Here is a 15,825-nt window from a genome sequence, read left to right on the forward strand (position 1 = left end):
CTTTTTGCCAAAAAAAAAAAAAAACATTGAAAAGACAAAGGAAAGCAAGCAGGTTTTGCTTTTTTAAAAATTTTTTTTCAAGCTTAATGAAGAAAGAGAGAGCTGGAAACCCTTCTGTATGAGCATTTGCCAGCCCAGCAATATAACAACTTTTGGGTGCGTATTTCAATCACAATTAGATGAAATCTTTAATTATCATTTAATTTAACTTTCATATTTGCCTGCAGAAATGATTGTGTTGATAAGACTCTGGATTGAGGCAAACCTTTATTAAGTAATTCTTTTTTCAGAGCCAACATTAAAGTTTTTTTTAATTAAAAAAAATGCCTGTGTAATTTATGAGAAAAGGGGAAGAGGAATTGGCATGTTGGTTGCATGAGAGTTGCATGGATATGTATTTACTATGTGATCTTTAGCTTTTTGAGATCTGGGGTGTGCTAAGTCTTGTTAGTTTGAGAGGCCTAAGGAATGACACAATAATGGATCTTAATAACACTTTTCTACATCATTTCTCTACCTGTATATTTCCCTTCTATTATATATGCTGATAGGATATTTCATTGTGTTCAGTGTAGAAGGTGTTTGTGAGAGAGGATACTTTTGTGAGTTGATATTAAGGCAAAGGGAAGTGGCTTATAATTTATCAGAGGAAATGAAATGGTGTACCCTTTCATTTTATAATATTTTTTTTAAATTTTTTAATGCTTTTAAGTAGACTATGAAATCTTTAAGACATTTGTATTTTAAGTGCTTTTCAGATATATTTACATTTTAACATATAGAGATTTGAGAGATGTCATTGCTGAACTTTTTCATAGGATCACCCACACGAATTTTCTTATCAAAAGAGTATGTCCTAAAGCTTATTTCTAACCCCAAACAGATTACTAGCCCATTCCTGGATGTTCTGATTCTGAAGATTTAGGGTGGTACCTGGGAATCAGTATTTCTAGCACGTTCTCCAGGTGGTGCTTAGCTCTGGCAGGTGTGGGAGACACTGGAGAATGGTGAAGTTCCCACCCAGCCCTCTGCACAGTGACTGGAAAGTTAATGGCTGGTCGTTCATGCTTTTATGAAACCTAAGATGTGTTACAGTGATGTTGCAGTAGGACAAAGTCACTCAGGAAATCGAGTGGTAAACATTGCAGGGCTTTGAGTTCAAATATTGATTAGCTCTATGTTAAGATGCCTTGTCTTCAGGGATAGCTTTAGAGTGGGGTCTGTAACACAAAGCCGACTCGGGAATCTTTCATCTGCCATTGACAAAATTTGCCCTTGTGCAGGCAGATAAGACTATACTCTCTAATACCGTGGGCACTAGCCACATATGGTTGTTTCCATTTACATCAGTTAAAACAAAAAATTCAGTTCTTCAGTTGGAATGGCTGCATTTTACTCAATAGTCACCGTGGCTAGGCATTGCTTTATTGGAGAGCACAGCTGTAGAACATTTCCATCATCACAGAAAACTCTAATAGACAGTGCTGCTATAAGATTTTCCTTCATAATGTAACTCTTCTCTTTTTATCCTGGGTAGTTGCAATGCTAAATAGAATTAGGTGGAAAGATCATGTGTCTATCTATGTCCTGCACATTGCGTACTGCAGTCTGAGTGTTTTTGCAAAATGACTTAATCATACTTCATTCTCTGAGATCAAAATTTAGTAACACTACTTTGGTAGCATGAATGTGTTCTATGTTGACTTTTAGTACTTGAAATACAGGCTTAATTAAAAATTTGTTGGTCAGGTGCAGTGGCCCACACCTGTAATCCCAGCTTTTTGAGAGATTGAGGTGGGCGGATTGCTTGAGTCCAGGAGTTCGAGACCAGCCTGGGTAATATGACAAAACCCCATCTCTACTAAAAATATACAAAAAATTAGCTGGGAGTGGTGCTGTACACTGTAGTCGCAGTTACTCTGGAGGCTGGGGTAGGAGGATCACATGAGCCCATGAAGTTGAGGCTGCAGTGAGCCATGATCATGCCACTACACTCTAGCCTGGGTGACAGAGTGAGACCCTGTCTCAAAAAGAAAAAAAGGAAATTTGTTTACCATAGTATATGGCTTATAATAAAGAGCTCTACTGGTAAAATCTCACAGAAACAAAACTGCAAATATTTAGTCTTTCTCAGATTATATAAATTGTTCCTAGAAAAGACTGCAAGTGATGAGGCTAATAAACAGGTTGTACATATATTTTCATAATGACTTTAATTTACCTTTATTTTACAGTTTCACAAATTTAAGATGAATATATTTAGCTCCCTCTTCTGGCATAATTTGAGAATTTTTTTGCTTACAATGGTTTTATTTTTTTGGACTGAGAATAAGATTATCAATGTAATGTTGAAGAATGTTATTTATGAGTGTCATCCAGTTAGATTTTTTGGTATCATTACAAATGGTTAAAATGCATGGAAAAGTTTATGAAAACACCACATTTTAAAAACTACTAACTGACCAAAAAATATATAAACAAAGGCTTTGACAAAGTTACACAGAAATTTAATTTGATATCAAGTGGGCAGTATTCATTCATATTGGCTTCTGGATCTGAGACTCAGCCCATACCTGGCATTTGTGAGGCTTGGGGCAAGAATGCAAAAAAGAGGCCCAAGTAACCCGTGCCTAAATATTTTTGTTACAAATCATGTCAACATGATTTATAACAAAAAAAATCAATAAAATCTGTCCAATAAAATTTTATTATCTGTTCAATAAAATCTGTCCCGTCCTTTCTGGACAGTTATTTCTTCCTAATAACCAGGAGGAGAGATCTGAATTCAGATTCTTGGGCTCCTGAGAGTTCTGCCCTAGAGTGTGGTATTATGCAGAGAGCTGGATCCTGGTTCATCCCTGGCTTCTCCCTGCACATCCAAACTCCCATCCATCCTGCCACTCCCCTCAACTTTGGGGCCCAGGGGTGTACCTAGACAGGGGGGTTTGCCCTGGGGAGGGTGGACCTGGGGGAAAGGCCGTAAGAGGCCATTTAGCAGGAAATTTTGGGGCATTACTCTGAACAGACTCTGGGTGAGAAGCAGTGGGCATATCACTTTGGCCTGGACAGTGCAAAAGCCCAGAGCGGGGGTTCTTCTTGCTCGGGCCTGAGTTTGCTAAGATCAGATGTAATTAAATTATTTTGTACGTCCTTCATTGTGGTCTAATGCATTCAACTATCCAAATTAAATACAATGGTAGGATTTTGTTGTTTGCAGCTTTGACTCTCCCGGACCTTGCAGAGCAGTTTGCCCCTCCTGACGTTGCCCCGCCTCTTCTTATCAAGCTCGTGGAAGCCATTGAAAAGAAAGGTAACCAGACTGCCAGAGGGCATCAGTTCACCCTTATTTCATGGCTGTTATTATTTGTCTCTTGTGCATTCATTAAGTAAATTTCCTACTATCAGCTATGTCCAGATACTCTGCTGGACACTCAAACTGTTTAGGGCTAAGTACTGGGGAAAATGTCTTGGTCTATAATTTCTAACTCTAGATTAACATGTAGTTTCCATATGGAAACTATTAAATTCTTCATAATTTAATAAATACGATTAACTTTCTTCTTAGAGGCCAGATGGTTTTGCCAAAATTATCTACATGCCAGATAAGATTAATAGTAGGAGTTGACTTCCAAGAATATTTGGTACGCATCTAGAACAGATACTGGATGGAAACTGGAATGTCTCTGGCAGCAGGCTCACAGGTTCTCCAGAGAGCTGCGTTTTGCATACATAGTCTGTGGTCTGTTTTGTGTCCTAGGTCTGGAATGTTCAACTCTATACAGAACACAGAGCTCCAGCAACCTGGCAGAATTACGACAGCTTCTTGATTGTGGTAAGTGTCACAGAGCTAGAAATACAAATGGGAAAGACAGGTCTTGGCTTTTTGTTTCAGGTAATGCACACACACAAAAAATTGAATTTAATCTATGCAATGTTCTAAATTTAAAGGGAACTCAAATCATGTACAGCTCCCCCTGCCCTGTTATGGTAACAGTGCAAACCTTTGACATTTTTCTCCTGAGTTGGGCTGCAAGTGTGTGCATGCCTCCCTTCAGGCATGTTGGCCATCATCATAGCCATCAGGCCCTGGGTCCTGCAGAGGAGAGAAACCACCTCTTGATGTTTCTCTCTCTCCGTATATCTACCATCTTTCCTTGACCCTGAATTTGGCTACATCTATTTCATGTGAAGCAGTGAAAAAATATTTTTAGCCGGGCGCGGTGGCTCGAGCCTGTAATCCCAGCACTTTGGGAGGCCGAGACGGGCGGATCACGAGGTCAGGAGATCGAGACCATCCTGGCTAACACGGTGAAACCCCATCTCTACTAAAAATGCAAAAAAATTAGCCGGGCGTGGCGGCGAGTGCTTGTAGTCCCAGCTACTTGGGAGGCTGAGGCAGGAGAATGGCGTGAACCCGGGAAATGGAGCTTGCAGTGAGCCGAGATCGCGCCACTGCACTCCAGCCTGGGCGCGCCGACTCGAGCGATGACTCCTCCACCAAACCGCCCGAACCCGAAACCCGACCAAAAATATATACTATATAGCACTATACTACTATACCTACTATTCTTTGTAAGCCTATGTCACTTAAGAAATGTCTCTTCTGACATCCTTTTTCTTTTATTACCTTTCCCTTCCATTTTCCTTTTCCCTTTCCCTTTCTTTCTGGCTTGCCTTCTTTCTTGCTTTTTCTTGTGTTGAGTACATTAACATCATGATATTGTTATGTTCAGTGGTGTGCTGATAAACCAACTCTCTAGGAAGAAAAAGGCCCTGGTTTGTAGCGTCTGCCAATTTTTGTGGCATGAATATTCCCACCGGGGCTTATTTCAAGCTAACCAACATGTCACTGGATGTGGAACTGGGAAGAATTGAGGACAGTTTGGTTAAATGACACTAATTAATTTAGCCAAGAGGACGTTAGTACCCCACACACCCACTTCCTCCTTTAGCATAGAGAAAAAACTACAAATCAGTTTACTTGCTAGCATTCCAGCAAGTCATCTTCTTATATTGACTTCTAAAATCTCTCAAGATCCTTCATTCCCTCATAACACTTAACAAAAATTATATACTGCCTCACATCATTTTAACTGAACTTAGGTGTTTAAACCAAAAAGAGTGAAACCCAGTTTTGCACTCCTTCAGAGGTATAATTGTACAAAGAATGCCCACATGATAGTAAATGAGAATTTGAAGCGTGAGGCAGTTTCAAAATGAGGCAGCTTCTGAGACTTTCTAGAAAAGAGGTCTTTTTGGAGAAAAGGAGGAGACTAGACCTTTATCAGTATCAGTAAATTCTTACACTTGAAATGTTCTGACCAAATGTTTTAAAAGTTAAAAAAATGTTTAACTTCATTTTTCCTTTGTACATGGAAATCAGTTGCATGCGAACAGGGCATATCCTCTTTGCTGCTCTGCCTCCTGCACCTCCCACAGAGCAGATCATTAGAAGTTAACATGCAGAACACTCAAGGTGAAAAGGCTTGTTTTTTGGTATTTCTGACAGCTTTATCAGGACATTAAGGAAATGCTGAATTTTGTCCTTAGCCAATTGAAATAAAGACACATGTTTGGGTCAGAAAATTGGTCAAATTATGAACATGTTTAGTCACAGGAAAAGTTTAGACATCAGAGCCTGATGAAGTGGAAGTTATTTGAGAAATAGTGGTTAGGTTTGTAATGTGATCAACACAAAATGATGCAGTTTAGTTGTTAAAAAAAAAGAAAAAAACTCTTCACACCACTCGCAAGATAGAGTCAACAACCAAGACTCATGTCAGCAGTACATTTTGACCGACAGCTTTCCTTCCCCAGTGAGATCAAAACACATAGAAAAGTGGTTTCATTTGGAGTCTGTGCTAAAAAAGTGAATTCTGTGCCCCCCCCACCAAATATAAATAAATGTTGTCCAAACTTGGGAGTAGATCTGCCAGGTCTGTTTCCAACTCAAAGATTTTTCAATACATAAAAATATTGTATAATACCCTGGAGGAAGCTCCAAAATAGTCACTTACACCTAAAAAAAAAATTATGGCTTTTAACTAACCTTATGAATTACCAGTGTTTGAAAAGGACAGGACATGGCAGACAATAGCCCACTTTTATTAGCACCTGCTAAGCTATTTCATCCACACACTAACCTTGTGATGTACATCCTAGTAACTTTAACTCACCAGAAAAGAAAGCTGACCCTCAGGTAAATAATTTCTTTCACAGTTTTCAGTAGCTGAGTGACTCCAAAAGTCCTTGAATTTTTTCTGTTTTTAAATTTTGCCCTAAAATAAATTGTTTCTTTGTCTCATGCAAGTTTTAGTGATTCAGATTTTCACCTGACAGTTTTTGGTTTCTTCTAACCTGACTCAGGCTTTCTTAGCCTTGGTACTATTGACATTTTAGGCTGGATAGTTCTTTGCTGGAAGAGCGGCAGCCTGTCCCATGCATTGTGGGATTAAGCTTAGCCACATCCCTAACCTCTACCCACGAGGTGCCAGCAGCATTCTCCCCGAGTTGTGACAATCAGAAATGTCTCCAGACATCTAGGGAGAGACCTGAAGAAGAGGGGACTCCATTCCAGGGGGAGGGAGGGAGGAGTGAAGAATTGGAGAGTTTACGGGGTACCTGTCACGAGTAGACTCAGTGAAAAGTGAGGTAGGAGAGAATGCAAACTCCTCCAACCAAGACCTAAAGATTATGTAGCTCTTCAAAAGTCATCACATGACACGTGTGAATAGCTAGTGGGAGAGCATGTTAGGCCAGTTTCAGTGCAGAAAAGGATTCTTAGAGAGCAGAAGTCAGATAAATAAAACAGACTTTGTCACTGACTCTAGTAGAATTTGACATAAGGCAAGTTTACCCAAAGACCTGCATAAGATAATTTTATTCATACACTATAAAAGTTCTTTTGATATACCTCATGTGTTAGAGAAGGGCTTTGATAAATTAACTTCACTCTAAGAGCCTTCTAGTTCAGTCCACAAACATTTAACACATACACACGTTGTATGTGCTGGACACTGAGGGATGCGAGAAGAGCAGGTGACAGCCACAGTCCTTGCCCTTGACATACCTTGGTCTAGTAGGGGGAAACATAATCCCATATGATGATTATACTCTTTGGGAAGTGTCTTGATAGAGCGATGGCTCATTAGCACTGCAAAAGCACAGAGGGAGACCCTGCCTGAGGGAGGGATGTGTGTATATTTATTATCTTAACGTTTATATTGCATCACCAAATGTTTTATCACATATTTTAGGATAAGCAAATTCAGTAATACTAATTTTCCGGGCAGAGAGACATTAGATGAAACACACAGGGGCAAAAGTGTGTGGGAAACCAGAAGCACGGCCAAGAGTGGTGACCATAGAGAATTCCTATAGCAACACACACACACGATTTTATTTGGCGGTATTTAATTATGCCCACAATTGCATTACCTTCAACATAGATCCTTTAGGCAAAGACCTGCAATGGTATTGCCCCTCGTACATTTGTTAAACATGTGATAGGTCTCTGGTTAGTTGTTTGTAGGACATTTAAGTGGTTTAACACCTTGTCTCTCACCTTTTAAATTTAGTAATTCTTTTCCTCAAGTTGACCTGTCCATATCCTATTCCAGTCTGACTTTTCTTAGAGCTCTGTGGTTGGGTGACTCACTTTTGGAACATCAGCCTACTTAGTGGGGCAGGTTTGGTTTATGATAACGATATGTCCAAGGAATTTTTGTAGTCTTAGGCTCAACCTCGAATGATTTGTACTATCATACTTCATTGAAGGGTATCTAGGCTACTACCTTCTCCCACTCACTTATACTCAAACACTTTGCAGTAAACTTTCATACTTCCTCATTCTCTCCTAGGCCACAGCCCAATGCAGTCAATCACTGAGGTCTTGATAATATCTTGCACATTTCTAACTGCATTAGAATTCAGACCCCCATCACCTTGATTCAGAGAACTAAAACTGGTAGTTTTACTTCTAGCAGCACTCCTTTCCAATTTATTCTTAACACTGTCATCAGTAAAGCTGTTACAAATGTAGTATCTTGCCCATCAGCCCACCTTTTCTCCACTGAGTACACAAGTCCCCAGATCACTTTCCTCAAGTTACCCTTCACATTGCTAATGTACATCCTTCAGCAGCAGCCAAAGGCCTCTTCTTTTCTGGAGGCCCGTGGTCACCCCTGCCCCCAGATCTTTGTTTCTAGCATCTCTTTTTTCTGCTGGGCATTGTGTCTTTTTCCAACCCAAGTACTCAGAGTGCCATGCATAGTGAGTGCCTGGAGAGTGGTTTTGATTAGTATCACCCCCGTTATTGGATCGCTTGACCTGTTTCCCAGCTGCAGCATTTACTGGACAGGTATGCTTATCTTATTTTCTGAGATAGTCTGATGTCCACAGGTTAGATTAGTAATACTCAGCCAGAATTAGGGAGACATATTATAAAAATGTTGAAATTATTTTCATAGATATTGTTGAGCTTGGTTGCTAAAAGTCTGTAGTATCTTACTGTTGAATCCGCCACTCTGTCGGTGACATTTACATGAATTCTGAGATGTATCAACTCAAGTCTTAGGAAATCTGGGACTATGCATCTTTCAAATTTTCCAGTTGAGGTTTTAGGAAACATTTACTATATGACTAACCATTCCTAGTCAGAACCCTTCTCAGTCAGGGCAGAACCACCCTCACAGGGTGTTAGGAAATGTTTGGATTCTATATTCGTTTGCTCAGGCAATTATAACAAGTTACCACTGACTGCTTGGCTTAAAACACAGAAACGTGGCCGGGCACAGTGGCTCACGCCTATAATCCCAGCACTTTGGGAAGCCGAGGTGGTTGGATCACAAGGTCAGGAGTTCGAGACCAGCCTGACCAGCATGGTGAAACCCTGTCTCTAGTAAAAATACAAAAATTAGCCAGTCGTGGTGGTACGCGCTTGTAATCCCAGCTACTCAGGAGGCTGAGGCGGGGGAAATCGCTTGAACCTGGGAGGTGGAGGTTGCAGTGAGCTGAGATCACACCAGAGACGCACTCCGGCCTGGGCGACAGAACGAGACTCCGTCTCAAAAAGCAGAAACTTACTTCTTGTGGTTCTGGAGGCTAGAAGTCCGAGATAAAGGCATGTTTGGTTTCTTCTGAGGCTTCTGTCCTTGACTTGCAGGTGGTTGCCTGCTCACTGTGTCCTCACAGCGTTTTGTCCTCTGTGCCTGTGCATCCCTAGCGTGTCTCTCTGTGTCATTTCCCCTCCTAGAAGGATATCAATTAGATTGGATTAGAGTCCACTCTAATGGCCTCATTTCAACTTAAATGCAGTCACTTTCTGAGGCACTAGGGGTTTGGGCTTAGAGGGGTGGGATAGAGGATGGGGTAGGTAACCACTGAAGATGCAGCCCAATTCAGCCCATAACAAAGGTATTATTTTTTGTTGCCCCAAAGTTCAGAGGTCTGCTGCTGGCATCATGGGCAGGGGGTCAGGCATCCCAAATGCTTGGAATATGTCGGACAGACTTCTATAGGAAAAACTGTTCTACCCCAAATGCCAGGATCAACTCCTACAAGAAGTACAGCTAACAAATACTTTGTGTCATATTTATCCTCATATTGCTTCCTTTTTTTTTGTCACACGAGTCAGATGTTCAGAAAATTAGCCAACTGATGTATTCTATAAAATAAATGTCTGAAATATTTCTTGAAATGTTTCCTAGATACAGCCTCTGTGGACTTGGAAATGATCGATGTGCACATTTTGGCCGACGCTTTCAAACGCTATCTCCTGGACTTACCAAATCCTGTCATTCCAGCAGCCGTTTACAGTGAAATGATTTCTTTAGCTCAAGGTTTGTTTTTTCTCTTCTGAGAACCTCATTGGACATACATGGAGATGTAGACATGCTTGTATATGTGTTGCATATAGAAATAGTGGTTAGAAAATAGTAATAGTAGCCACCTGTTCCTCCCCCAACAATACCACCTCAAATTTCCTCCTCCACCCAAGCATCCAAGAGAAGACCTAGATTCTCATTTGCTTGCGAAGCCCGTCTGCATGTCAGAATCAGAAATGGCTCATTGTTAACCTATCGGTCTTAACAAAGTTTGTACGTCCATGAAGGACATGGTCTTCCAAGTACTAGTGTCAGATTCAAGGAACCGGGACTAGGATCCAGTGATGGGGGATGTTCTTGTCACCTTCCCTGAGTGGCCATAACAGAATGTGTTGAGGGAAGAGGGCTCTCAGTTTTAGGAGCTAAGGTTCAGTTAAGTGCTTTGGGGACAGGAAACTGTGGTTCGTAACCTTCAAAGTTAAAACCTGTGATACTTATCTGATGCTCCTCTGAGTTAGCCAATCACACTTGAAGCTGCTCAATACTGGGTAAGTTGCTGCCAGCACACCCTAAACAGCTTGTGGTTTTTTTTTTACACACTGAGCTTCTTGCTTTTCCATTTGACCTGAGATTTCTTCTTTCTCATAATGCATTTTTTAATGAGAAGGACAAATGTACTGTGTGCTTCTCCCAACAGCTTTTTAAATGACTCCTATAGCTTGAAGAAAGAACAGAGCTTTTCTCGGTGTTTATTCACTGATACCTGGAAATAGTCTCTTACTCATTTCTCTCTCTTTTTTTTTTTTTAAACTTGTAGAAGTACAAAGCTCCGAAGAATATATTCAGCTATTGAAGAAGCTTATTAGGTCGCCTAGCATACCTCATCAGTATTGGCTTACGCTTCAGTATTTGTTAAAACATTTCTTCAAGCTCTCTCAAACCTCCAGCAAAAATCTGTTGAATGCAAGAGTACTCTCTGAAATTTTCAGCCCTATGCTTTTCAGATTCTCAGCAGCCAGGTAAGTGAAAGGAGACAAACATGTAGTTTGGGGTGATGAGGGTGGTCCTAAATGGATTAGTCATGACAATGTATTCTAAATATACTACTCCAGAGATGCATGCCCAAATGCTATCACACACGTTCACTTGAGTGTATATAATGAAAATGAGTTTGCTTTTAGGGAAAAGGTTTCTAATAAACTCTCTTTCTTACAGCTCTGATAATACTGAAAACCTCATAAAAGTTATAGAAATTTTAATCTCAACTGAATGGAATGAACGACAGCCTGCACCAGGTAATGCTTTTTGAACACTTAACATTCTCTCATTGTTCCTTTTTTTAGAGCCTTAAAAAATGGTGGCTGTAAACCTCCTTTGAAGTAATACAGCTTCTTGTGGAATTACGAATGGTGGTAATATGTTACCTTGTGATTTAAAGAAAAAAATAGCTGAGTGATAGTGTATATGTTAATTATTATCTGAGTTTCAACATTTGCGGATTTTACATTAAACTTGGTTTTAGGTGAGAGTTTGGAGAGTTCCCTGTACCCTTCAACATTTATGCTTCAGGTTGTTGAAGAAATTTATGGAGTTCATTTTAGTTGTTGACATTTTTGTTTTTCTTTCTAATACTTATAAAGTAGGGGATTTATAATTACCATATAATTTAAAGTATTTTAGAATGTGTTTTTTGGAAGTGAGTATGCTGAGAAATGCCTGTCAAAATAAACATTTTCAATAATGCGAGCAGTATGAAACCAGAGCGTTCACTGCAGCAAGTTTGAGCAAGCCAGACACTTCTTTGAAAGCGGGCTGCTGTTCAGTTAGCCATTTAACAAAGCAGGAAATGTAGACCGTGTTAGCAATGCATTTAATTTAAACTGATGTATTTTTCTTCTACTGTGGAAAGTCTAAACAACCTCATTTTGCTATATACTAGTTAAAAGTTAGCTAATCGTCACTGGTGATTTAGCAGAGTGATTAGGGTCCTATATGTGAAGTTTCAGGACGAGTAAAAGGTGTTGCTTGTAGTCTTAATTTATGCCTGGAACTTAAATGAAACTCCATGAATATATTTATTATAGGTAATATGTGCAGATTACCATATTTATCTCGGTATGAACAGGCACGGGGACTCAGTTTCATCATCATGCAATGGAGAGTTAAGTTGTGCTTTTTCTTAATTGGGTATTGCACAGCCAGGCTTGGTTACTTGCATCTGGATGGGGCAGCCTAAGAGAGGCCAGGGCCTAGACTCAAAAGCCACCTGCAAGGGGCTAGGATAGAGGATCGGGTAGGTAAACACTGAAGATGTGGGTATTGGGAAAGATTTATGTGGACAGGCCCAAAATGGTACCTGTGGTACCAGAGGTGAGAAGCATCAGGTATAGTAGATAAGGCAAGCATGGGATGTTCCAAATCACAGCAAGCAGAATGTTTACCAGGGTGCCCAGAATTCTAGGTAAACTACGTCAAAGAAGACTGTCAACAGGTAGGGCCTAGGACTTCAGTCCAGGGGGTGGCCAAAAGGCTTCATCTCGTGTGAGTACACAGGTCACTGTGAATGGATTTGACAGCTCTGTGCTGGTGTTCAGAGGCTGCCTTTGGACTTAGTGGGAAAGAATGGGCATAGGGATGTGGCATGTGGCACTTAAGTTGAGGTTTATGTTAAAGACTAGGGAGAGCTGGACCCTGCTTTAAGTGAAGGCTAGTGGGGGTAGTCCTGATCTTTTCAGTGGCCACCGCTCTAGAGGGAAGAGACACATGGAAGCCAATGCCAGACAGGGTTTGACAGATACCCACAAATGAATTTATCACATGGAATTTTGGAAAATTTCTACTACACAAGGTATAGTAGAATCAGTGGTAGAGTTTGATTAGCCTGACTGCTGTCACCTGGTTTAATGTCTTTGTTAGTTGCATCCTAATTCCACCAAAGTAAAAATGGGTATCTGCACTATTTTCATAATGCCACCCAGAAAGCTGTTTGATATGTCAAAGGACCCTATATTTCTCTACTGAGCAATTGGTGCGCCTGTTTCAAAGGAGGATTAGTTCCATCAGCTCTGCTAAAGAATGACAAAGCCTTGAACATTTGCTGGATCATCCCAGTATTTATGTGGCCTCTTTAAAAAATTAAATCCAAGTAGGTTTTAAACTCTAGTTTGAGCCGTTTTCCCAGGAACTTTGTGTGATTTGTATAGGACCTTTGGAATTAAATGGCTGTTGTAGTATCTGTCACGTGTGCATACATTGTACTGCCCACTCCAGGAACAAAACATCCCCATCCAGAACATCTTTGTATTCAGGAATGGCTCCAGTGCAAATGACTAGTTTGGCAACCTGGGTTGAAGAAATGATTCTTAGGCCTGGTTTAAAAAATGCAATAATTTCTTAGAGTCCTTCAGCATTGCCACAGCATGTGCTAGTACCAGACAGAACTTTGAAAGCATAGCACCTTACATCTCCAGTGAATGGCCATTTACAGTAACGTTGTTGTGAACACAAATGAGTACCTGAATGATATTTAAGGGAGACAAAAGCAAGACTCTGTTATAGGGCAGATAGACAGCATTTCTAATTATTACCAGATAGAACTTGAAATGACAAAGCTTATGATGTTTGAGGCAAAGTATCAGTTCAAATAAGACCCATTAGCACATATATCTAATTAAATGGTAGGTGGGAGTGCACATACTCTACAAAAAGGACTTTAGAGATGCAGCTGGTGACTATCGAGGGTAATGGAGTAGACAGAAAAGGCTCATAGAAGAAATAGGGCTTGAAATGTGTCTTGAAGAATAGGTACAATTTGAATAGGCAAAGGAGAAATAGCATTTTGATGCATGGAGTTTAAAGACCTATTCAAAATAAATTACACAGTACAAAATAATGGCTTGGTATTTTACAAAAGCAGTACATATTTTAAGTGATAGTATCACAAAAGAAGCATCATTTTAGAGTTGAAAGCATTGTCCAGCTTTACCAATTTAGACATGAGGAAACCGAGACCCACAGACAGAGATTTGCTGTGTGCTACCCAGCCAGCAGGGGCCCAAACCGGGTCTGCCCGGGAGCCGCCTCCTACACTCCAGCCCGTTCTATCTGCCATGCCCCTGCTGCCTGGGTTTTTGGAATCTTCATGAGCAATGAGGCTGCTTTCAGTGTCCAGTCAAAAACTCCTCTGAAGTTTCCAGCATGTAATAAACTAAAAATATGTGAAATTAGCCCCCATGGGTCACACATAGTAAACAATGTCAGGGCAATGTTTATACTTTTCAGGATAAGGCTCCAAATCACTCCATGAGCCATGCGGTGGAAAAAACAGTGGGCTTCTGACTCAAATAGATCTGGATTGGAATCTCAACTCTTTCCAGAAGCTCAGCTTTTCCAAATTGTTTTCCAGACTGTGGAACTGGGTTAATGCCTCTCTCCTGGGGTTGGTATGAGATTTAATGAACTGATCATTTCTCTACTATCTATCGCATCAACTCTAGCTTTTATGGGAGCTGTCCTCATTCAGCAGGTCTGATTCCTTCAGTCCACCTATTCCTCATTAATTGTGTGAATTCTGTCAGGCCTTTTTCCTTACGCCATGTTCCCAGCCAGCAGAGCTACGGCCTCTAGGAGCCTGTAGGGGGCAAAAAGAGACACTCTGGGAAGTTGCCTCCCTGATGTGGGTATGTTGCTTGGAGGGAGGAAGGTGCGTTTGTATGAAGCCCTTCCTCTATATGTGGCTTGGTGAATGGAGCAGCCTAGATTTCATCACCATTCCTCCATCTTGCCTAGGTGCCTTTGCACAATGCACAACATATGCAACCATACGTAGCTGCCCCAAGCAGTGCCATCCATTTTATCTCCACTCAAGTAGGTCCTTCCCCTGTTTTATATGCAAGTTAAGTCGACCCTTTCAGTATGTTTATGCCTTTAAGCTTTCTGTCATCTTATATTTAACTGTCTATAGTTTTTCCTATTAATCTACTTAATTACATTTCTAACGGGCAGGGGTAAAGGCTTCTTCTCCTTTTGAGCTCTTCCTAGCAGAGAACTAGATACAGCATAATAATTATCCAAATTTATTCTTTGATAAACTTCCAACTTTCAAAGAATAGTCACACATCAACACATCCAGTGCATCCAGAAATCCTGTGAAATAAGGATTCTCTTCATTTACGGAGGGAAGCTAAGATTTGGAAAAGGTAGGGCACACAGTAAGCTCTCTGAGCTTTGTTGATAGTTTGCTGTTCTATTTTGTTACTAAAAGTCTTAAAATATTTAAAGCCAAACAACAAGTTTTCTTGAATCATTGTGTTCTCTTTACCCAATTAATACTTAGGTAGGTAAAGTAGATTTCTGTAGGCAAACCAAGGTAAAAATAAGTCTATTTAACACAGGGTGCCTTTGAATGAAACCCATTATAAGTGTATTTACATATTTCAGATTTCATGGATATATTCAGAAATATTAATGTAGTATAATTGAAGTCTAATATTGCACCCTCAAGCCCAGAGTGGAAAATAAATGACTCTTTCTCCCCCTTGCCCTTCTACACCTGTCTAAGTTAATTTTTAACCACTGGCACATTGCAAAACATTCATCCTGAAGAGCCTGATTCATAAATCTTGTTTTAAATGCTCTGGGCTTGGTTCTCAACCCAGACTAAAGGCAAGCACTAAGGTAGAGGGAAATGACATTCGAAGGGTTTTACTTTTCTCTGATTTAATTTTTATTGGGTTTAAAATGTCTGACGTTAGAGGGTTGCTTCAAAGGCGAAAATGCAACTTTGAAAATTACATGTTTTAGATGTGTAGAACTAAACAGGCAAGCCACGCTAGATTTTGTCAAACAATAGTTTTATTTGTGCCCTGAAAGAGAGACACAGGTATTTTGGTATGTATGTGTTTAGGAGGGGTATATAGTCAGTTTTACTTTTGTTTTCACAGTGCAGACTTCTCTTTATCTCAAGGGACAGGATCTGAGGGAGAATTGCGGGGGGTGGGGG

At 40.3% G+C, this 15,825-nt stretch overlaps 1 protein-coding gene across 2 annotated transcripts in view; it reads left to right on the plus strand.

The window, feature by feature from the left end:
• PIK3R1 (phosphoinositide-3-kinase regulatory subunit 1) overlaps positions 1-15,825 on the plus strand; it is an 83,396-nt gene that overhangs the window by 52,203 nt on the left and 15,368 nt on the right. For both annotated transcript variants that reach the window (XM_017890608.1, XM_017890609.1), the window contains 5 exons: positions 3,218-3,310; positions 3,758-3,832; positions 9,708-9,839; positions 10,642-10,843; positions 11,040-11,119. In XM_017890608.1, coding sequence (XP_017746097.1) covers positions 3,218-3,310; positions 3,758-3,832; positions 9,708-9,839; positions 10,642-10,843; positions 11,040-11,119 — 582 coding nt within the window. The remainder of the gene's footprint in view (positions 1-3,217; positions 3,311-3,757; positions 3,833-9,707; positions 9,840-10,641; positions 10,844-11,039; positions 11,120-15,825) is intronic.

Source organism: Rhinopithecus bieti, unplaced genomic scaffold (assembly GCF_001698545.2).
Source record: "Rhinopithecus bieti isolate Rb0 unplaced genomic scaffold, ASM169854v2 scaffold_18354, whole genome shotgun sequence".
Lineage (NCBI taxonomy): Eukaryota > Metazoa > Chordata > Mammalia > Primates > Cercopithecidae > Rhinopithecus > Rhinopithecus bieti.